At 36.9% G+C, this 24,955-nt stretch overlaps 1 protein-coding gene across 3 annotated transcripts in view; it reads left to right on the forward strand.

Moving 5' to 3' along the window:
* The window catches only part of AGFG1 (ArfGAP with FG repeats 1), a 77,605-nt gene that overhangs the window by 35,522 nt on the left and 17,128 nt on the right, over window positions 1-24,955 (forward strand). For all 3 annotated transcript variants that reach the window (XM_052659810.1, XM_052659819.1, XM_052659802.1), the window contains exons 3-5: window positions 14,989-15,104; window positions 18,801-18,963; window positions 20,193-20,346. In XM_052659810.1, the coding sequence (XP_052515770.1) occupies window positions 14,989-15,104; window positions 18,801-18,963; window positions 20,193-20,346 (433 nt within the window). The remainder of the gene's footprint in view (window positions 1-14,988; window positions 15,105-18,800; window positions 18,964-20,192; window positions 20,347-24,955) is intronic.

The following is a 24,955-nucleotide window of genomic DNA, read 5'->3' on the forward strand; positions in this document are numbered from 1 at the left end:
CTCTTGTTTCTTTTGGGATATGTAGTGGTTTTGGATTATATGTAGACCACTGGAAATGTTGGTTGTAGAGCCTCTGGATTCTGTTTTGTTTGTTCAGAAAGTATTGGTTTGTTTGTTAGTTTTGTTCGCATTTTGCTTTAGCAAACTCTACCTCTCCTGGTGGGAGCCAGTTGAAATCTCTGCTCAGTTCTTTCAGTCCTTAATTGAACTGCTTTGAATCATTCTTGAGGATGCCAAGGTCAAGGGTGAGCCAGAGTTTTGGGCAACGTCATTATGCAAATCTTGTAGCTCTTGTCTTTTTGGACATACCCCCACTTTCTGGATGCTGTGGTTGTGAACTCTGTCTTTAAGCTTTAAGGTTTGGGGATTTCTCCTTGAGTTTTGACAGCTCTGCTTGGCAGAGGCCTGCTTTCAAATGATGATCCTTAAAAAAGGCAAATACCTTGAGCTGATTCTTCCAGGTGTTGACTCCTCTCCAGATTCTGTTTACTTGTGGTTGTTTTCTAATGTTTCCTGATAAATTGTATAATGTTTGCTGAATTTATAGTTGTTAATTTCTGGGAGGTTGTTTTTTTTTTTTTTTTCATATGAGCTACTCTGACATTATTGGAAGTGGAATCGGCTCTGCTTGTCTTTCAGGTCTTCTTCATTCTGTAGGTTTCCCCATTCTATAGGTTTCTGTTTTCCACTCCTGTTCTTCTCTCCGCCTTCTCTTCCCCTGTCAGCTCAGTAGTTTGTTCAGTAGTTTCCCACTGTCAGGATTTTGCTGATTCCACCCATGAAGTGTCAGTGTTCCTCTGTCATCTCAGTTACCTGTAAATTGATAGTCAGATCTAGTAGATTCCTAAGATTTACATTTAATGAGGGAAGGGAGAAGACTCGTCGTCTCATAGGTTGGGTGTTGTGTTCTTTTGTAGAGACATTTTTGTGCTTGTGTATATGTTGGGGTGGGGTGACTAATACTCTGTCTATATCCATGTAGTAGGAATGGTAAAATGGTGATAACTTAGTCTAGGATCCTGTGAGAGGGGAATCCTTGAGACCTTTACAGGGTTTCTGTAAGGTCAAGATTTTTTAAATAATAATTCTCAGACTTGATTTGTGGTGTTTACTCCCAGTCTGAATATACAGTGGAGTTTTCCGGAAGCTGCATAACATGAAAATGCAGCAGCTGATGAGAAATCAACTTTCTTCTGTTTAACCAGGAACTAATGAAATTTGTAAAAATGTATAGCAGTGCCACTCTTATTTTTTAGAAAATATAGCTATTTTTACAATTACAAGTTGGTTACATTAGCATACAGTAGTTTTATTGTTATTAAAAGTATATTAATATTGCGACAGAGGACAAGATGGTTGGATGGCATCACTGACTCAGTGGACATGAGTTTGAGCAAGCTCTGGGAGGTGGTGAAGCACTGGGAAACTTGACATGCTGCTGTCCATGGGTCACGGAGTCAGACACAACTGAGTGTCGGAAAGATAATATTGCCTAAGACATGGGGTTAGTACAGCACAACTGCTAATGGATGTGGGGTTTCTTCCGGTGATACTAAATGTTCTAAAATTTGGTTGTGATAGTGTCACAACTCTTGTGAATATACTAAAAACATTAAATGGTGCAAATAGGTGAATTATATGGTATCTCAGTAAAGCTTTTGAGGAGTCAAAATAAATACATTAAACTATTTCTTACAAATATCAGTAGATACAATGAACATAAATAAAGCCATTTGTGGTCCTCAGTATTTGCTTACTTGTGCTTAGTCGCTCAGTCATGTCTGACTTTTTGCTACTCCATGGATTGTAGCCCACCAGACTCCTCTGTCCATGGAGTTTTCCAGGCAAGAATAGTGGAGTTCATTGCCATTTCTTACTTCAGGGGATCTTTCTTACCCAGGGATTGAACCCCTGACTCCTATGTCTCCTGCATTGGCAGGCGAATTCTTTACCACTGCGCTACCTGGGAAGCCCCCTCAATATTTAACTGTTTTCAAAATGAGTTAGTTCTGTAACATCTGTAACAATAAGTAGCTGGTGTTTGTGTGTGTGTATCACTGTGAAATTATTTATTTTGGTCAGTAGCAGTTATTCTTGATGTTCAGTTGTCCCCTTTGGACAGTTAGGTAATCTTTTTGGAAACCTACTTAAAACTTATACCACTTCTGCAGATCCCATTTTTACTTAGAAGGACTTTGTCTAAATATTCCTTTTCCTCTTTTTATATTAACCTGTGAACCATCTATTTGCAAATATTCCAAGAAAACTAAATATTTCTTCTTCTCATGATTGATTTATGTAGAATATGGTACAGATCAAGCTTACTTCAGAGACTTGTTCTGCATTTGGCCCATTTCATCTCTCTGTTCTTTTGCCAACGGCTACATTCCCAACCTTAGTCAGCTGCCTGGCAAATGCATGCCTTCAGTCACCAGGACAACCAGACAATAGAGTGTCCATCTAAATCAATCGCTATCATTGAGCCTTAGATGAAGCTGAACAATGGGTGAGTCGTGTTCATGCTGGAGGTAGCCCTCTGGTGCTGGTGCTGTGACAGTTCTTACTTCATAGGACAAGTGAATAAAACTTTTTAATATTCAGTTTTAAATGAAATATCAGATCATCTTGCCCATTCTACTCCCTTGCTTACCTCTGTTCTTGTTATATTTTGGGAATGTAAAAAATGTAAAACTTGCTCTGTAGAGAGAGAAACATAAACCTTTGGTAATTTTTCCTTCTTGGCAAGCTTGCTTATCAGATTCATACTGTCTTAGGGAATAAGAATGCTTTGCTGTAAGAGCCTTCAGAAATTAAGTTTAGAACAAATGGAACCAAAACATTGGTGGGAATTTTTTTTTTTTTACCTTTTTAAGAAAATGATTCTAAAGTTTATTCAAAATGTTAAAAAAGTAAAACTAGCAGGAAAGAATTTATGAAGTGAAGAGTAAATAGGATTGGCTCTAGTAGATACTAGATATAGCTCTGTTTATAGGAAGTAATTTGCGATATAAAACTTGAAATCATTAATTACAGCAATCTGAAACTGATGCAGGGCGTGGTAGACTAGACCTGTAAAAACAGATCCTGAGATATACTATAGTCTTAATATATAGTAAATATGTATATGAAGTTACAAAATTCAGTCTTGTGTGAAAGGAGTTGGTTATTCAGTTAATGCAGAGTCAGTTAAAATGTTAACTGACATGGTATGCCAAAATAAATTTCAGAAAAATTTTAGTTAAGCCATAAAGAAAGCCATAAAAATACGAATAGTAGTCTCAGAGTATTTCCCTACAAGATACTTATTAAAGGGAAAACTAGTGACTTTACTATGGAAAAATCTAGGCTCTATCTTTTCTTTGTTTCGGTCTTGCAGTTGTTCTTTGGCCACACCGCGTGGCACGTGGAGTCTTAGTTCCCTGAGCAGAGATGGACTCTACACTCCCTGCAGTGGGAGTGCAGTTTTAGTCACTGGACCACCAGGGAAGTCCCATGGCCTGCATCGTTTCAAGCAAATGGTTAAAGTTAGCGTCACCAGGAATGGGACAAATCATATGTTTCCTGATGTGATGCACTGGGAAGGAACCAACATCACTGATTGGTATTCCTTCCCAAAATGCATAACATGAAACATAAAATAACTGGCTTATACTGTTCACAGATGTCAGGGTCATTAAAGACAAAAACAGGCTAAGAAACTGTTCCTGATTAAAGGAGACTAATGAAACAAGACAGTTACGGATACTGTACTAGGAGAACTTTTCCCATTTGCTATTAAGAATCAGTTCAGTTCAGTTCAGTTCAGTCGCTCAGTCGTGTCCGACTCTTTGCAACCCCATGAATCGCAGCACACCAGGCCTCCCTGTCCATCAGCATCTCCCAGAGTTCAGTCAGACTCGCATCCATCGAGTCGATGATGCCATCCAGCCATCTCATCCTCTGTCGTCCCCTTTTCCTCCTGCCCCCAATCCCTCTCAGCATCAGAGTCTTTTCTAATGAGTCAACTCTTCACATGAGGTGGCCAAAGTACTGGCTTCAGCGTCATTCCCTCCAAAGAAATCCCAGGGCTGATCTCCTTCAGAATGGACTGGTTGGATCTCCTTGCAGTCCAAGGGACTCTCAAGAGTCTTCTCCAACACCACAGTTCAAAAGCATCAATTCTTCGGTGCTCAGCTTTCTTCACAGTCCAACTCTCACATGCATACATGACCACAGGAAAAACCATAGCCTTGACTAGACAGACCTTAGTCGGCAAAGTAATGTCTCTGCTTTTGAATATACTATCTAGGTTGGTCATAACATTTCTTCCAAGGAGTAAACGTCTTTTAATTTCCTGGCTGCAGTCACCATCTGCAATGGTTCTGGAGCCCCCCCAAAATAAAGTCTGACACTGTTTCCACTTTTTCCCCATCTATGTCCCATGAAGTGATGGAACTGGATGCCATGATCTTCGTTTTCTGAATGTTGAGCTTCAAGCCAACTTTTTCGCTCTCTTCTTTCATGGTAATTGGTTAGTCTGTGGATTAGATAATATTATGAAGTGTTGGTTTCCTGATTTTGATAATTGTGTTATGGGTATATAAAAGAATGTCCTTTTTTTTTTTTTTAAGGAGATACACATTTTGAGGTAAAAGATTTACATCTATAATTTAATTGGCTCCAAAAATTTTTTCGGAGAGAGGAATGATAAAGCAGATGTTAGACTCTGGGTAAATAGCATGTATGGGATTTCTTTCTACCACAATTGCCACTTCTCTGTAGAACAGATTATTTCATAACTAATAAACTAAATGATAGTGTTTAAGGATGTATACACTTGTAGGTTATCAAAAAACAAAAGCAGTTATTACTGTAAAATTAAAAAATAACTGACTACATATTTTAACATTTAAATGTATGAGGAATTTATAGACTAAAAGCAATGGAAGAAATAAAAGTAAAATTGATAAATTTAACTAGCTAAAACATGGAAACTTATTAAAGACATATAAAAAAAGACAGGTGAGTGTTTGTTACACATACAGGATAAGTTACATATGTCATCTTAGTTTGATAAAATAGGGCAGTTGATAATCTTTCTCCAGACTACTGTCCTTGGCTAATATAGTGAATCTTACATTTATAAAGCTGTTTATAGTTTACAAATTACATTTATGAATAAACTTGGGTTTAGAAGGTAGGGCCTGCTTACCAAGCTCATACTACCCTTAGTGAAGGAAGAAATGGGGGAAGGCTCCCTCTGCTGGGAAAGCCATAAAACACACAACTGATTGGATGCCTAAGCCTAGGGACTAGGGACTAATCAGATCCTCTCATGAAATTGAATTAAGGTTCACAGAGGCTGGACTGAAAAGATAAGTCACTTAACCAAAAAGGCAGTATGTATTTGGGCCATGTGCAATCTTAACAAGTAAACAGGAAAAAAAAAATTGTACTGAGATTAAACAGGAGCAGGGAAGAGACTTATGTGTGTAAACTATGTGTTTGCAGGGAGTGGGAGAGTGGAGAAAGTATTGGAGTTTGGCCATGAGTTTCAGCTTCAACATCAGTCCTTCCAATGAACACCCAGGACTGATCTCCTTTAGGATGGACTGGGTGGATCTCCTTGCAGTCCAAGGGATTCTCAAGAGTCTTCTCCAACACTACAGTTCAAAAGCATCAATTCTTCGGTGCTCAGCTTTCTTTACAGTCCAGCTCTCACATCCATACATGACCACTGGAAAAACCATAGACTTGACTAGATGGACCTTTGTTGTCTGCTTTTTAATATGCTGTCTAGGTTGGTCATAACTTTCCTTCCCAGGAGTAAGCGTCTTTTAATTTCATAGCTGCAGTCACCATCTGCAGTGATTTTGGAGCCCCCCAAAATAAAATCTGACACTGTTTCCACTGTTGCCCCATCTGTTTGCCATGAAGTGATGAGACCGGATGCCATGATCTTAGTTTCCTGAATGTTGAGTTTTAAGCCAACTTTTTCACTCTCCTTAGGAAACAGGTAATCAGACTGCCTAGGCCCCAGATAACCTCCTGTTTTCAGCCCAGGTTCCCATACAGTTTTTAAGAGCTACTGTTCACTTTGAGTAAACTTGTTTTATCTGATCAAATGTGGATGAGTTTTGGTTCTTCACAGCCTACCTGGAATGCGGTTCTGACATTTGAAACATTAAATGAAACAGGGCATGGACTGTGCTCTGAGGTTTGTACACTGACTTACTTAGTCTCCACTGTAGGTGTCTGAATGAGAGCTCTTGGTCTCCTTCACAACCCACAGACACTTGGAATTAAGTTTTATTGGTCTTTCTACTTCATCTGATTTCTCTCTAGTGTCCTAGTATTTGCTTCTTTTTTTCTATTTCTTTGTGATTATCAGTTATTTTGAGAATAAGTGTGAAAGACCCATTAATCTCTCTGTTATTCTCAAGTGAATGGGTGTATATAATAAATTGGCCCTTAGATAGTCCTCACTCTTGGAAAGTGCTTCCTCCAGGGAAAGACTTCTTTTATTTTCATCTCTGTTATTCCCCATGTACATTAACTCATACCTCAAAAACGGGCTTTTATTTATTGTCTTATTTAAATCTTTATTATTCTTGGATACTGGGGGTAGTATCAAAGTAAGTCCAGGGGTCTTGCAAGTAGTTCAGGGATCAGCAGACGTTTTCTTTAAAGAGCCAGATAGTAAATGTTAGGCTTTTGGATCATGCAGTACCTGTTGCAACTACCGAACAAAACAGCCCTAGACAGTAGATAAACAAGCAGACATGTCTGTGTTCCAGTGAAACTTCAGCTGTAAATGCAGGCTATAGGCCAGATTTAGCCTGAGAGGTATAATTTGTTAACATCTGGCCTAAATTTGATTTGAGAATTTGGTTTGGTGAATTTATTACTTATTCATATGTTGGTAAGCTAAATGTTCTAGGTCAGCATGTGTATTTCAGATGGAACAAAGGGAAAAAGAATTCTACTGTACATATATTTCATGGCTGTTAGGAGGTTGCTTTCATTCATGCACCAGATATTTATTCAGTGGCTACTCTGTGTTTGGCAGGCACTTATAGTACAAACAAATAGTGATGAATTGGAGAGAAGGCACCTGCCATGTGAAATTTACATTTAAAAGTTAGACAAAGGGTATGATATAAATAATACATTGTGATACTATTATATGTGTTTTGGTGTGGGGAATTTGCCGCTTTGCCCCTTTCGTGGTCAGGAAAGCCTTTATGGCTGGAGAGAGTGATGATGTAAGATGAGTTTAGAGGGTTAATCAGGGGTTAGATCCTTTGGGACATAAATAGGTGGTAATGAATTTGATTCCTACGCTAAGGAAGCCATTATAAGGTAGTTTTTGCTTAAATTAAAAAACAGCAACAAACTGGGATTAAATAAATTGGATTTGATGTCTTTAATCTGATACTCCTTCAGTCTACCCATCAATTCTTTGTCTCCTATTATTTGTTCCTGTATTTTATAGGCAATATTGTTAATTGCTGTAATTGTATCTTAACAGACACCCCCTCAGCTCAGTTGTGTTCGACTCTTTGCAACCCCATGGACTGTAGCCTACCAGGCTCCTCCATCCATGGGATTTTCCAGGCAAGAGTACTGGAGTGGGCTGGCATTTCCTTCTCCAGGGGATCTTCCCGACCCAGGGATCGAACCCGGGTCTCCTGCATTGCAGACAGATGCTTTACTGTCTGAGCCACCAGGGAAGCCCAATCTTAACAGAAGGAGGCAGTAATCCTCTCTTTACTGAGGAGAGAAAGGTAAAAAAAAAAATCTGAACTCTAGTTGATAAGTGTAGATTGGCTTAATGACAAAAGTTTCTGTAATTCCAGAACATCTTCCTGTATTTTCCTTATTTTGTATCTTTGGACCTAGAGGTTACAGGTAGAGTCATGTCACATTGTTTATTCTTTGTATCTATTTTATGAAAATATTGTGGTTGTCTGAATAAAGGTCAGTATCCATTGAAGCAGGTTTCTCTATTTTGTTGTCCTTGAGGGGATTATAAAACTATAACATGTCATATCTATTTGCCTGATGCAACACTGTTTTCTTAACTCTTTTATGTGAGTAATTGAGAATTAGTGTAGATGTTCCCTATTTTTGATTTTCAGAATTGTTTGTTAAATTGCTTGCACTGCATGTATTTATTACGTGATTTACGTGCAGTGCTGCATATCTTTCATTTGCCCTTCTAGCCTTAGTTTTTAACCCTTTTATGTCTCCAGGCACCTGGTTTGTCGGGGTACACAAATGAGTTTTCTTGCCTCCTGGAAGGGTTTAACTGATGGAGAACATTGTTAGCAGATAAAAGAAAGGAAGAAGGGAAAGGTTAGGATATTTACTTTCTTAACTTCTTTAGTGTGGGATTTCTGTAGCCTGGCTGCCTCCTTTCATTGAAGGTCAAAGCTCCCATCAAGTTAAGGTTGTGACCACTTCCTCTCCTCCTCCCTTTGCTGCCAGTAGGTGGTGATAGGCAGGCCCTGCTATTGCTAATAACCCTGAGACACTATATTGTCACTGGTGATTTCCTTACAGCCTACCTCGGCTTTAAACCGTCTCTGTTGCAGTTCTCAGATCACCCAAATTGAGTGTGTCATCTGTTTCCTAAGGCTTACCCTGACTGATAAATATACGTTGAAATATTCTAGATTCTTTCAGTGGTTATCATGATTGCAATTCTAAAGTGGATTAGCAGTAGAATAAGGGGGATAATTATTCTGACAATTTCACGAATTTATTCTGTTGGTTGATGTGTGATTTTATTTTAATTCCTCCATAAGGTCTGGTTTTAAGTATTATCAGCCTGGCTACTGAACCCTTAGTATGGCACAACCCATTGTTTCAGCATAATGGGGAATTCAAAAGTAGATGAGACACATAGTAATCTTAATATAGGGCAGTTTGTTGCAAGTTTCATGTGAGAGGTATAAAGTGCTCTAGAAGTTCAGAGACGGTGATTGTTCCATTAAGACCACTTTGATTCTGTCTGCAGCAGGAATGAGAGACCCACGGTTTGCTGCATTTCTGGTAAGACCTCTGCTTTCCAATCCTTGCTTACTTTGTCACCCCATAACACTCCACTGCAAACCACATAAGAGACTAGGGATCAAAGTAGTAATAGCTAATGCCATTTAAAATCCACTTGTATATACCTGTTCTGAGTGGAAAACATATTAACTCATTTAACTCTTCCAGCATCTCAATGAAGCAGGTTCTCTTACCCAACTGAGTTGGAATTCACATTAAGGCAATCTGGTTTCCTCAACTAGGCTCGTAACTGCCACACCTACCATATTATTCTGTAATTAAAACTAATGATCCATCTCCCCAAAGAGATCATCAAAACGAATTTCATCATGAAGCCTTTTAAATGATGGCTTTCACGTGTCCTCCTTGTCCTCAGTGATGTTTCAAGGCCCCCGGCCCCATGTTATTGTCATATCACATGCTCTGTTATACCAGTCAGCCCCTCTCATTCAGTAATATGTTTTACCACTTCACATGAGGAATATTTTTTTTCTATTAATTGTTTCTGGCAGTCCCAGGGTCCACATAAGATACCTCAGCCTCCTGAATTCTTTGGCTGTTTATGTCCAGGAATCCTTTGTTCTAGTTTAGATATCAGTAACTGTATTCTTAGATTTCAAGTGTAAGTGCCCTGTTTTCTGACCACCACTGCTCTTCTCTTCCCATCTCATGCCCTCTAATTTCTGACTCCAACAGTTCTGGGATAACCATTAAGACCTCCAGTCCACTGATGCTAAATTTCTTTGTTGTGCATCATTCTTACCATGTTTCCATTTTTCTTAGTCTAGCTTTGAGTCCATGCTCTGTAGATCTATTGTTATAACCACTCACTTAACACCTGTTGTATTTTACCTGATTAAAGCCATCATTCTACCTACTTTGTACCTAAACAGCCAAATGAGCCTGGAGGAAAACACAAAACTGTTTTGACTAATTTCACTTTAAATACCCGTACCTTAAAACCTTAGTGCTCTTAACCGTCTGATAGTTTTAGTTTATTCACTCTCTCATTTTTCCTTCAACTCAGAAACCCTCTCTTTTCAGTTGATGGTGTTTATTATTTTACTCTTAAAAAAAAGCCAAAACAAACATGGAGAAAAGAGAACTTTGTGTGCAGGGGTTTGATTCCTTGGTGGCTCAGACGGTAAAGTGTCTGCCTGCAATGTGGGAGACCCGGGTTTGATCCCTGGGTAGGGAAGATCCTCTGGAGAAGGAAATGGCAACCCACTCCAGTATTCTGGCCTAGAAAATTCCATGGATGGAGGAGCCTGGTGGGCTACAGTCCATGGGGTCACAAAGAGTCGGACACTACTGAGCAACTTAACAGTAGGTTCATGATTAGAAGATCTGCAAACCTGAAATAGCAGTTTCCAGGAGATCGATAGGAGCAGAAGCCACTTTTTCAGGGATTAAAATGTGAATGGATCAAAAGGAGATAGGACTGTGACATTTTCCCAGTTGTATCTCTGGAATACTGTCTTTGTTTCATGAATCTTGTCCAAGAAAAGATGTAATGGCTAAGTAAATTTGAGAATTGCTGAAAACTATATATAGTATTCGTATGGAAGGAAGTTTCCATATGCTGGCCTAGATTTTGCTAAAGAGTTGTTTTTCAAACTTTGGCCTATTTCACAATCCCTGGAAGGGCTTGCTAAGACACAGGATTGCTGCATACCACCTCCAGAGGTTCTGATTTCACAGGTCTTGGGTGGCTCCTAAAAATTTGCATTTACAAGTTTTTAGGTGATGCTGATGCTGCCAAGTCCAAGAGATTGGGGGATCCCATTTTGAGAGTCACTTCACTTGAATAAGAAATCAACTGCCATGAGTGGCAGGTATAGCTAGAATTTTGAGCAATACAGGAAACAGCCTTTGCAGGGAAGCAGAGTCAGAAATAAGAGCTGACTAACAACATCATCAGTGTCAAGGGATTCCCTGGTGGCTCAGACGGTTAAGAGTCTGCCTGTAATGCGGGAGGCCCAAGTTCATTCCCTGGGTCCGGAAGATCCCCTGGAAAAGGAAATGGCAACCCACTCCCATTTTCTTGCCTGGAAAATCCCGTGGACGGAGGAGCCTGTCCGAACTGCAAGGAGTCGGACACGACTGAGTGACTACACACAACACCACCATGGAGCTTTGATAGTAAGATAGCATGAGTTTGTGGTGGACCGAGGCAGTGAGTTTTCATGATTTTGCCTACCAGTTTGACCTGTCAGGGAGAAAGAACAGACCCTCCAGCAGTTAGTATGAAATTTTGAGTAACTTGTGCATGCGTGTGTGCTGAGTCACTTTAGTTGTGTCTGACTCTTCGCTACCCTGTGGATTACAGCCTGCCAGGCTCCTCTGTCCATGGGTTTCCCCAGGCAGCAATACTGGAGTGGGTTGCCATACCCTCCTTCAGGGGATCTTCCTGGCCCAGGATCAAACCTCTCATCTCTTAGGTCTCCTGGATTGGCAGGCTGATTCTTTACCACTATTGCCACCTGGGAAGCCCTGAGTGACAGGCTGGTAATTCAGGTATCTATAGAACTAGGCACTCCATCTTTGCTCTGTATTACCATGATGAGTGCCAAGACAGTAACTATATAATCTGTCTTTAACCCGTCTCCTTTTTGTTTGTATTTTTATTATTTGCTATTCATTAATTGTTTTTAGTTTAAAAAACTGTATACATTAGTTAATAGGGGTTTTGGAATACAAAGACTAAATGTCATAAATTATCCTAAGCTAATGCTTTCAATTACACTTTAATAAGTCTTTGAGCAAATGTCTTGTTTTCTCACTTAGAAATTTTTTAAATAAAAGAATTAGGAGCTACTAGTTATTTCTTTATAAATATAATTTTAAAGCCATAGAATCTTTTAAAATTACATTTTCAGAGAATTATAGGTTTCTGGTTGAGAAGAGTCTTGTGTGGACTTTTAAAAAAAATATAACTTTTTTGGTGTATACTTGACTTACAACAGTGTTAGTTTCATGTGTACGGTAAAATGATTCAGTTCTAAACACACAAACACACGTATTTTTCTTTTCTTAGATTCTCACATTTATTTTCTCACATAGGTTGTCACAGAATATCGTGTAGAGTTCCCTGTGCTATACAGTAGATCCTTGTTGGTTATCGTGTATATAGTAGTGTGTGTGTCTTCATCCCGAACTCCTGATTTTTTCCTCCTTCCCCTACAATTTCCCCTTTGGTAACCATAAATTTGTTTTCAGTATCTGTAAGTCTGTTTCTATTTTGTGAAAAAGTTCATTTATGTCTTTTTAAAAAAAATTAAATTGTACATATGAGTGATATCATGATATTTGTCTTTCTCTGACTTACCTCACTTAGTATGATAGTTTCTAGGTCCATTGATACTGCTGCAGACGGCATTATTTCATTCTTTGTGTGGCTGAATAGTGTCCCATTTTATACATTTGCACCACATCTTCTTCATCCATTCCTCTGTTGATGGACATGGCGGTTGTTTCCATGTCTTCACTATTGTAAACACTGCTGCAGTGAACGTTGGGGTGCAGGTACCCTTTTGGATCATGTTATTTTTTTTTTTTAGTAGCTAAGTATTTATTAGAGAAGCTGGTCCTCTAATAGGGTTTATATAGTACTTGTGCTGTAAGTTGCGTTACCATTCCTGGGTGTTTTCACTTCTTGGGCTTTTCCACTGAAATGTTTTTATAATAAGACTACCTTTGTGTTTGTTATGTACTGCCTTAATTAATGACTTTATAGTATTTGTATTGAGACCAGAGTAGTAAGGAACCACAAGAAATGCTGTTCTGAAACATGCTTGGGGTACGTGGGAGGAGAGGAGAAGGGTGACTCCTTTTTTCCTGTCTTATTTCTCCTGCATCTACTTCAGTGAGCATGCAGGTAAGCTAGAGAAGGATACTGCTTTTCCATCTCTGATTTCTCAAAATTTTGTCAAGCTTTGGAAGTTATATACTGTGTTCTTTTTACAGTGTTGTTCTTTAAAGTAATATAATTTTGGAAACTTGTGGACTTGTTTTTTAGAGTTTTACTGAGGAATAAGTATAATTGTATATATTTAAAATGTACAATTTAATGAGCTTTGACATATGTGAACCATCATTATAGTAACATGATAACATACATTTTCATCATCCCCAAGAATATTGTTGTGCTCCTTTGTAGTGCATCCCCTGATCTGCATTCCATCACCATAGATAAGTTTACATTTCCTCAAATTTTAAATGAATGGAATTACATAATACGTATACTATGCATGTATACATACTAACTATGTATACTTTGTTGGAGGGGGTGGGTTCTGATGTCTCTCAATCAGCATAACTGAGGGTTTATTCACGTAGTATCTTGTGTCAATAATTTGTTCATTTTTATTGCCAAATAGTATCTAACTCGAATATTCCAAAATTATTAATTCACTTACCTGTTAATGGATATTGGGGTTGTTTTCTGTTTGGGGTTAATGAAGCTTCTGTGAACATTTATGTACAAATCTGAGCATGGACATGTACCTTTATGTTTCTTGAGTTAAGTACTTACTTAGAAATGGGATGGTTGGGTTACATGGTAGGTATATGTTTAACTTTTAAGAAACTGCCAACTATCTCCCAAACTGATTGTACCATTTTTACATTCTTGAGCATTCTAGTTCCACATTCTCACCAGCATATGATATGGCCAGTCTTTTTTTTGTGTGTGTGTGTGGCTAGAACCCTTGTAATTCAGAAATAAGCATTCTGTGTAGCTTGAGGTGGGTAGAGTAGTTATTTCTGGATTATTATAATAAATACTTGTCAAAACACCAACTATTTCAATAATAATACACTTATTTATAAGAATGTCCAGAAATAACTCTTCTGTATCAAAAAACTTACTGGCACAAGAGAGTTAAACAATGGTCTGTAGAGGAGAAAAGGAAAATTCTTCTAGGGAAAGCTTCATAAAGCATTTTCTCCATTACTACTTTTTTGGTGCGGGTCCCAAATGCAGGAACTTATGCTCCATCACATTTCTGATGGATATAGTTCATGAAAAAAGCCTCGCTTTGCCTTGCTTTAGTCTTTTTGTTTGGCCATTCTGGTGGTTTGTATGGGTGTCTGTGTAGTGGGGCCCAATATTGTTTTAATTTACATTTTCTACATGGACTGTGGTCTTGGGCTGCTTATTTGCCATCTGTGTATCTTCTCTGATGAAGTGTTTGTTCAAATTTTCTATCCACTCTTCAACAGATTGTAACTTCCTTTTATCAGTTGGTGGCTTGCCTTATCTGGAGAAGCAGTTTTAAATTTTGATGAAGCACACCTTATCAACTTTTTCTGTACAGTTCTCTTTATACTTTGTATCCTATTTGAGTACTGCATCATTTTGTTTCTTTGATTTTTACTAAAAAGTTAGATAATCTCTCTCATTTTTTTAGCCATTAGGGGGCAAAAAGTATAGGAGGCAGTTATAAAGCTAGAGTCATAGCTGCCTTGTATTTTTCTTATATTATACTTTAAGAACAAATTGTGTATGATTCTAGTACTTTTTATTTGTTCTTTTTGGTTGATTTTTAAACCTGTCAAGGATTAAGAGATTGCTGATCAAATTCCTTTGTTTTATGGGGTGAAGGAACTGAAATTCATAAAGGTTACGTGACTTTGCTAATGGTTTACAGTTTATGATTATTCTAAGATCAGACAATCTGAGGTCCTCTTAGATCCCGTTTCACTGCTTATTTCCCTTTGAGGAGCTGGTCTTTGTGATGCTGTTGATAAGACTTTACTGCATGCTATAACATTAAAATAAATTTAGTTCCTTCATTTGTTGCTTCTTCATTGCTCATTGTGATTAATATCCTATTGAAAGCAATATTATTAAAATTAAAGTAGGTTAGCTTTCTGAATGAATCTTAATTATCTTAAAATTTCATTAAAATGTTGAATTTAACACTTTTGTTCTTGTAATTCTTTCCAAAGGTCTGTAAACAGATTTGGCTAGGATTATTTGATGATAGATCTTCAGCAATTCCAGACTTCAGGGATCCACAAAAAGTGAAAGAGTTCCTACAAGAAAAATATGAAAAGAAAAGATGGTGAGTGAATAGTTTCTATTTAGAGCAAAGGCTCCCCAGATTGCATTAATTATGGGTAAGATGAGTATAACAGGAAGGAAGGAAATAAGTAGGTAGACAGGAAATAAGGAAATAGGTAGATAACTCATTATATTTTGGCTTTTATTGGATTTGATTTCCAAAAATCTTTACTTCTGCTTTTGTCCTATCTCATCTGTGCCTGGCAGTAGCCTTTTTGTCACCACCAGGCCTCTTACCCTTTTTTGGGAAGTCGGGGATTCTTCTTGTAGACCTTTACTATCCCTGTTAGCTTCTCTAGACATTGTAGTCATGTAAAACCTCCTTTCTTAAAAATCTTCCTTTGTTTAGCAAGTGTTTCTTTAGTTTCTTTTATATAGTAAGCACTGCGCTAAAGCACTCATGAAGCAGTCTATTCACTTAATTGCAGGTTGCAATAATTTTTTGCTCAAAATACCCCTCTTTGCTCAAACTACCCACCCAAGAAGTCATTTTTCTACCTTGTTAAGAAGGAAGTGTTTATACTTTTAAAGCTAAACCTGTCAGATGTTAATTTTTGAAAAGGAGTTAAAACAGATGTACGTGTGGCTAGTGAAGTGTTCTAAAGCAGAGCAAAGGTATATTTGTGGAGAAGGCGATGGCACCCCACTCCAGTACTCTTGCCTGGAAAATCCCGTGGACAGAGGAGCCTGGTAGGCTGCAGTCATGGGGTCGCCAAGAGTCGGACACGACTGAGCGACTTCACTTTCACTTTTCACTTTCATACATTGGAGAAGGAAATGGCAGCCCACTCCAGTGTTCTTGCTTGGAGAATCCCAGGGATGGGGGAGCCTGGTGGGCTGCCGTCTATGGGGTCGCACAGAGTCGGACACGACTGAAGTAACTTAGCAAGGGTATATTCGTAGAGCTAATGTTCAGCTACTTTGAGCTCTTCATTTTAGCTGTATGAGAACAATTTAAATTAGCTTACTAAGACTCATTAGTGATGAATTCTTGGTTATTTCTTTAGTGTGTGTGTTTTAGTTTCAGTAGTGTGTATTTTCCTTCTTGAGAGGTTAAAAAGATGAGAGAGAGTCATAAATAGAGGGATAATGAAGTAAATGGCCTCTTGTTTGCCAGAGGAACTGTATTTTAACCCAGAGAATATCTTCAAAAAACTGTTCTAGTTGAGGGAATACTTGCTGTGGTTATGAGTGAGATATCTCCACTTCTACTGGGTGAGCATAGTAGAAAGAAGTGGCTCTAATTTCTATGTTCTGTCAACTTTGTATTCTTACTGTTCTCTGGAGGAGACTAATTTTTGCCAGGGCCATATTCAGCATTACTGGAAACATCAGGTATGAATATAGAAGAAAAAATAACAGCAAGATTTTAGTTCAGGAAAGGAAAAAAAAAACTTTACAAGATGAGGTGATAGCAAAAACATGCTGCCATAAATAATTCTCTTAAAATGAAGTATATAATTATCTTTTTATCATTTTAGTTCTAAATTTCCCAGGCCTTTTATCCTGTAGTTAAGACCTTTCTCCTTGATAGCCTTGGCCAAATTTTTCATTTTCTGAAGTTTCGCTTTTACCAGCTCAGAGTTAGTTTAAATAGAACTGAGCTGGGTTTTCAAATGCTTTAGCTTCAGCTGATAAGAGGAAAGCATGTATGAATAAGAGTTGATAGAATTAAAACCGGAAGTCCCTTCTCCCTGCATTAGTGATAATAGCCACAAAATAAAATAATAAAAATTATTTATTCAAACCATAACCAAATAATTGTAAACCTCAAATAATTATAATTTGTGTTATCTTTTTTGTCCTGAAAAACAGAATATTAATAAGAGTAAGACAAATACAAACTTCAATTGGTGGGTAGGGGAGAGGGAGTGACTAGCATTTAGGTAGGCTGGGACTTTTCCATTTTAAACTCATGCTCCTGCACACCTGTGACATGTACATAGTGGGTGGTGCAGTGGGTTTGTAATGTGACATAAGTGAAAGCGAAGTCGCTCAGTCGTGTCCAACTCTCTGTGACCCCATGGACAGAGGAGCCTACTAGGCTCCATGGTATTTTCCGGGCAAGAGTACTGGAGTGGATTGCCATTTCCTTCTCTGCAACATAAGCATTATCCAAATGCAGTCTCTCTAAAAACCCTCAATGTGGGCAGCTACACTTGAGGCATTGAGGCTGGTGCTGTCATCTAAAGGGTTTCTGAAATTATTCTTTTAACAAGCTTTGAACTCATTTCCTATGCTGTACATGTTTAGTTAGCTTTTTTACTTGTAGCTACATAAGCCTTTGAGCCAAAGATTCTTACCTGATTTTATGCTTTAAAAAGGCTTGGCTATTCTCAGAAATTGGCATCACTACTGATAAGCCAAACTGGGAAAATGTAACTTCCTGTTTTCATCTCTTCCCTATACTGAAAAAAACCAAAGTTTTATTGTTTGTGATTATTATATAATTTGATAATAGCCAATGCTTGTGTACCAGAACACTGTATAAATACTTTGTAAATGTTAATTTGTTTATACCTCATAGTAACCATAGTGTTTTAGAAGAAAATTCAGAGGCACAAAGTGCTGAAGTTGTTTGCCCTGGGTTTCACATCTGTTGAGTGATAGAGCTAGGATTAGAACTCTGATTTTGGAGCATAGACAGAGGACCCTGGCAGGCTATAGTCCATGGGGTCGCAAAGAGTCAGACACAACTGAGCACACATGCACACACATGTGGAACACAGTAGAAAAACTCTGCTTTTCTGCTTTTCCCATCTGTGTGATGTGGGGAAGGAGGGTAGTTAGAACCAAACCCAGGAATTCTGTGAGCAATAGCTCTCGAAGAATGCCAGCCCTGGAGATAGCACTGCCAATATATGGGCATTGTGTTCTCACTTCCCCTCTCTCTTTCCTTTATTCCTTTCCCCCACGAATCCTTACATGACTGGAGTTAAACCTAAAAGACCTGTAAAGTCTTATGAACATCTTTCCATGTCAAGACAGAGCAGCTGTGTATTAATATAGATACTGGCATAACCCTTTCAAGCATTTTTCTCCTGATGGATTTTGGTTTATTGCTGTTTTTTTTTGAAATCTAAAAGAGTACTGTGGTAACATACATTTATTTACACTTAACCCAATTATTGCCCAAGGATAGATTACTGGAAATGGTACTTCTGGGCCACAGAGTATTTTAATAGAGAGTAACAAAATTTGTAAAGTTTATACTCAGACCAAATGTATGTTATTTTAATTTACATAAAAATGTTTTCATTTCTGTGTCTCTCTTGGTGAATTGCTTCTGTCCATTTAAAAATTGAATAGTTAATCTTATTCTTATAGATTTGTAATAGACCTTTATATTTTGGGCTATTAACTGTAACATAAATATTTTTCCTTCCTTTTGCTCAGTTTTCAAATGTTATGATCTTACAGTACTTGATGAACTACAAGTCGTCTTTTTAAAAAAAAAAGCAGTTAATATTATCTTAGAAAAACTGTAAGTAAATAATTGAAGCAAGTTTTGTGGTTGCTGTTTTATTACCTTTTCTCTGAATATTTTAATTAAGTGTACTCTTATGATATCAATTCTTGAAATAAGATTAATATCAAAGCAGTCTTGTACAGAATTGCAGAGTTAAGCTTTTTGAGCTTAGTCTTCCCTACCTCTTCCTTAGTTAACTGCCTCTTCAACTTTATTCATATGTTTTAGGTATGTCCCACCGGAACAAGCCAAAGTGGTGGCGTCAGTCCATGCATCTATTTCAGGGTCCTCTGCCAGTAGCACGAGCAGCACACCTGAGGTCAAACCACTGAAATCTCTTTTAGGAGATTCAGCTCCAGCACTGCACTTAAATAAGGGCACGCCTAGTCAGGTGAGTCATTTTTAAGTCTTTGTAGAAGCTTCTACGTAAGGAGGATTGAGTACAATGAATTTGGGAATTAAGACAGTTGCATAATGCTACTTGTATACCAGTAGCATTATGTCCTAATGGTTTATAATACCTTAAAAGATACTTGGTTAAGTGGTTGCAGTGTGTCTGTTTTTGTGGGTTTTGCTATTGGCGAATATGAGTTTGTAAAGGTATTCAGGAGCAATGTCATAGATGTAACATATAGTGGTAAAACATGAATCTGTGGTGACCATCAGAGTTATTTAGAACAGTATAGCCTTTGTGATATACTTTTACAGGAAAGGATTTCTCAAGGACAGAATTTTTTCCCCATCCTGATGGTGAAACATGTTTATCATTGAAACGCAGGTAGCTTTGCATTACATAACTTATTCTAAAAAACTGAATAGACTGAAGTCTTTTCAGCAGTTGGTGTCTAGAGTTTATGCTTCTATACTTCATGACAGTCAGATGAGTTATGACAAATCTGTTACTGTGTGGCATTATGTCTGTCTTACATAAGAATGATTCTGAAACATGTTATTATTTGAATTAAATTCCACCCTTTTAAAAAATGCATATACTAGGATTCCACCCTTAAAAAAAATGCATATACTAGGGCAACTAGATAAATTGCTCCATTTTCACGAAAGCTTTGAATAAAAAATGAAGAGAAGGGTAAAGTCAGTATATTGTAACTCTTCCCCTTGGATAAAAGATTTGTTCTGTGAAAGCCGTATCATCATACTCTTAGCAATAAGTCTGTTTTGTGTCTTGAGGTATAACACCTGCTGTAATTATACTTCATTGCTTTTGACTCTGTACTTAAAAGATAATTATGGGCATAGATGTTGAAAATTTGTGCTTTTCAGAAAACATGGCTCAGATGGTAAAAGTGTCTGCCTGCAATGTGGCAGACCTGGCTTCGATCCCTGGGTTGGGAAGATCACCTGGAGAAGGAAATGGCAACCCACTCCAGTACTCTTTGCCTGGAAAATCCCATGGACGAAGGAGCCTGGTAGGCTACAGTCCATGGGATCGCAAAGAGTCAGACACAACTGAGCTACTTCACTTTACCTTTGTTTATTCAAAACTCTACAAGTCGATTATATAATCTTTAAACTGTTTTAAGCTTGGTGAATTGGAAGACGTTTTATAAACGTTTAGCAAATCTAACTGGAAGCTCTTTATAGTTAATATGTGGATTATAGTCCCCTGTTGTAGGTCGCTCCCAAGGGCAGCAGCAGGAAAAGAAGCAGTTTGACCTTTTAAGTGATCTTGGCTCAGACATCTTTGCTGCTCCAGCACCTCAGTCAACAGCTACAGCCAATTTTGCTAATTTTGCACATTTCAACAGTCATGCAGGTAAGTGTTTTTTCCTAGCAGCTTTTGCCAGTGTTTGAATAATCATGAAATTAAATGTGGAGCACTAAATTAAGAATTCCTTTGGTCATTTTGGAGCAGTTTTATATGATAATTTGAGACATATTTTTGCATGTATGTATTTCAGTGTTTTATAAATATGACAAAAGCCAGTACTTACTGAATTGGTTTCCTGTTTTATTTTGGGACTTACTTTACCTTCTTTTACTCACCTGTGAAATTGTGATGCTCTCTGCCCTTTTTTTCCTTTCAGTTTCATGTCCTGGCTTATAGTTGGATAATAATGGTACAGATTATTTTATGTATATGTATCAAAAAATATGTTGTTTGAGATAATTTGGAAAATTATAGAAAACCTTCAGCCACATTTCTATCAAGCATTAAAGGAATTTTTGTTTTGAATATCAATAAAAACATTTTCTAAGACTATGCTACAGAAGGAAGTTGTGGTGTGATTTATGTATGTTTGTGTCTGTATGTGTTTACTTTAAAAAGAGATCCTAGGGTGAAGATTTCTTTCAAGAGATTATACGGAGAAGGGTAAGAAATCAGGAAGCATAAGTTGTTGGGACTGTGGTAGGTTTTCCATTTCTTACATTAGCCAAGTAGCAGAAGTCCAGGAGACTGAAAAAAATCTTTCCCTTCATCCTCTAGGCGGGAAGCCAGTTGTTTCTTCTCTGAGCAGACAGGAGCTCCAGCTCTCTGTTCTCACCTCTTGCTTTTTGAATGATGGTCAAAAGAGTTGGTGGAAGAATCAATGAATAGAGAGTGAAGCTTCTGTAATTCATGAATATTCTACTTATCTCAATTTTAGGCTTATTGAGATATAATTTGAAATGATAGATAAATAGCTGCCAAACTCTTATAAATTTTCAGCTTATTTCATGTTTCATGTGTGTGTGTTTGGTCTCTGAATGCAATTTGTAAATATTTGCAGGTCAGGGGATTAATGTTACACTTTTCTATGTAGCCATATTAGCAAAAAAATAGACAAGTCAATGTACTCCACAGACTGATTTGTACCATGATTACCTTTATATTTTCAATAACTCCCTTAAAATGCTTTTTGAAAATAATTGTCGTTATTTGTGATATATAAATGTTAAAAAATAGCAATGTATGATTTTATCAGATTGACTGAAGATATTAAATATTGTTGTCTCTTTTTCCACATATCACAGAAATATAGTAGAGGACAGATATGTCTGTGAGGAAGTAGTTTAATAAGTCAGGTTGCCTGAGAGTAATAATTTTTTAGCCTAAAGTTCTTTTGTTTTTACAAAGGACTACTCAGATTACTCTTTTCTTACCTCATTTGATTCCAGGAGCATAAAAAATGTATATGGATATTGCAAGAAAAAGCTAATAAAATTACTTATTTATTTTCCCTTCTAGTATAGTTGATGCCATCTTTTACTTTTTACCTTACATAGTTTTTAAGTGTAAGCCAATGTCTTGGTTCAATCTGAAATGTCTTTTCCCAGAACCTTTGTAAGCACTGTGAATTTATACTTTTTCATACATGGTTCGCAGATTTAAAGTCATTGATAGCTGAATTCTTGCCCTGAAATTCTCATATCAAAAGAAAATAATGGGTGAAAACTTTCTCCTCAACAGATTGATGTGACAAATGGAACCTTTAATGGCAGACAGTAATTATTCAGATAAGCCAATCTGGCTAGCATTATTTTATAGGAAAACCTGTTCTTTTACAGACAATTTAATGGCTTAAAAACCAGAAGTCTTTACCCTTCTTTGAACATTCTGGCTGAGTTAGTGTGTGGATGTGTGTCGATGATGGGGTCAGTATTATGTTCAGGAAAAGTCATCTTCTATAGAAATATACATGGCAGTTAGAAACATAATTTACTATGGAATGTAATAGTTATCTTACCTGGTAATAAACATATCACAAAAACTGTAAACTGTCATTGATTATTGTCACATCTTATATGAGGGATGTCAAATTCAATCGCCTTGCCACCCAGTTAACACAGATGAGTGGTATAATGCACTGTGGAAGGGACCACAGTGCCCCTTTCAGAGGCAGATGTTCTGTAATCTCCTGTTGCCACATGGAAATGTGGGCTCAGGGTTCCTAATATATTGATTCTTTTAAGAGAGGCAAGAAATCTTGTTGAAATGCTCTCTTTAAATGTTAGGAATTGATGAAAATAATCTAAAATATTGTATAGATGGAATGAAGTCTGTTACCTGGATTTGATGAGAGTTGCTGGCTGCTATCCTCTGGTCTCTACGTTTTTTTTTTTTTCCTTTTACATGAGTATCTATTGCTCACTGAAGTGTAAAGACAGCTCTGGGCAAGATTCAGGCTCATTGACTTAGTACCTTAAATTCTAAACTGAGTTGACTCTTTTGTACTTTTTGAATAAGATTATATAAAAAGCATTCTTTACTATTTTGTCACATTCTTTTTAGTCTGGATTTCTTTGTGTAGAAGTTGTTTGAGGTTCTAGATAGTAGTTTTTTTTAATGTATTATTAGTGTTTAATTCCAAAGTTGTGTTTATCAGAGTTAATTTTCAAAATGTACTGTAAAAAAGTTGTTGAAAACAGTGAGTGGATTCAGTATCTATAAATAAGAACTGATAGAAGTATTACAAAATCCTGTTTTGTTGTAATGAATAGGTATTTGATTAGTTTGTTTGGTGCTCTGGTTGGAAAATTATAGATATGATAAAATAGACTTGATAAGCAAAATGGATTGCATTGAACTAATTTTTTTTCCTTATGTTTAAAACATGTTAAATGTAAGTTTTTCCCATATGATGTTCTAAATATAAGTTAAATATTCAGTATATATTATTATAGACTACATAGTCTTATATATTTGAGGTTATAAGCCACAGACTAGCTTAGGGACCCATTCCTGTTTCTACAAGGGACAGATGTATTTCATTTGTTGTTCTCAACCATACAGCTAAGGGTTCCAAAAACTTGGAAACTTGCCTTTTGAAATATAATCTGCTCTGAATTTGAGAACTTCATATATCATGCTCTCTTTTCATTTGGTTTACAGTTGTATTATCTGTTTTCACCTTAAGAAACTTACTTTGTCTTTTAGAATTTTCTTTGGATTAGCATTTTAAAGCTGATAAGAAATTATTCCTATTTGTTTTTATAAGTTGTAGAATCATAGTGTTGGTTTTATTAGTAGAGGCCATCTAATGAATCTTCTCATATTGTTAGTAAGAATACTGGTAGAGTCAGAACAATGAGGGACTAATCCAAGGGTTTACAGTTTCTCATGTTAAGATGGAGTTGTCTGACTCTTATCTTAGATTCCCTTTTCATTAAACTGCACTTATGGTGTTGTCAGCAATGTGCCAGTAAACTGTGTTTAACCTTATATATAATTTAAACTGGCATAGATACTTGTTTTAAAATATTTTTTGAGAAATTAATTAAAACATTTTTTAATCTATTAGTATTTCTTCTATTATATGTATTTTGGGGAAAGTAAAATTTCAGCCTGTAAAGTTGAATTTTATCTTATTAAATAAAAACAGACAAAATAGTGTAGGGAGTCAAGAAAACACAGAATTTATGTTGTTAAGCAGTAAGCAGCCTTTTAATTTAGGTACTTCTGTGTGGTATTTGAGGGCCAAGACAGTTGGTTTTAAAAAGGTTTTCAAGAGCAAAGTGGGATAGCACTCCACATGTCAGAAGTGGTAGGTTGGCACAGATGTGTAGGAAAAGGGGGTCTGATCTTCTTTATGTACATGTCCCCCTGCTCATTATCATACCCAGTTAGATAAAAAAAAAAGAGCAGTTACAGGAAATGCTGTAAGTTTTGCTGATTTTCTTCCTAGAATAATGTTTTACTTTAACGGACAATTTTTTTTGCTTAGTGACTTCTTTTGGCTTGTTACCTCTGAGCCACCAGGGAAGCCCAAGTAGAGTACAGACTCACTGAAAAAGGCAAGCTCAGGACATGATAACCTACCTGAAATCTCACTACTTCCATTTAACTAAAACGCAGATTTTGTATGCACATGATATCATGTTTAATGAAGTTACCACATGAAGATATATCTGGAATTTATTAACCTATTTATCTTGTTTACTTTGCTATAAGTATTTTTGTATAAAGCTAAATATTCTTTACATGATATATTTCTTAATGGCTACATTATATTCCATCGTGTAATGTTCTTTAATTAAGTAATCCCTAATTACTGGCCATTTGAGTTTCTGATTTTTCATTATTATAAAAAATACATTGTTTAGCTATTAGAATTAGCTGTATGCTCATTTGTAGTAGTTTTACAAAAACTGCCTAGAAATAGAATTGCCTGCCAAGGAATTTAAAGTGGCTCACTCACTTTGTTGGACATCCTTTTCACTCTTACGATTTAGCATTCACTTTCCTGCATATCAACCACTTCTTATTCTTATGTTATCCTCTGTAAAAATCTTATCCAGCATCTGTTTTGGCCTTTTAAAAAATCTTTTGTTTTACCTTACATATTAACTTTATAGAAGCCTAGGACTTTGCTGTTAGATTGGTTACCAGTTGGGAAATGCCAGTTGGTCTTTTTCAGTAGGTTTGAGGTGTATTTATGGTATAA

The sequence above is a fragment of the Budorcas taxicolor genome, chromosome 2, assembly GCF_023091745.1.
Source record: "Budorcas taxicolor isolate Tak-1 chromosome 2, Takin1.1, whole genome shotgun sequence".
Taxonomy (NCBI): Eukaryota; Metazoa; Chordata; class Mammalia; order Artiodactyla; family Bovidae; genus Budorcas; species Budorcas taxicolor.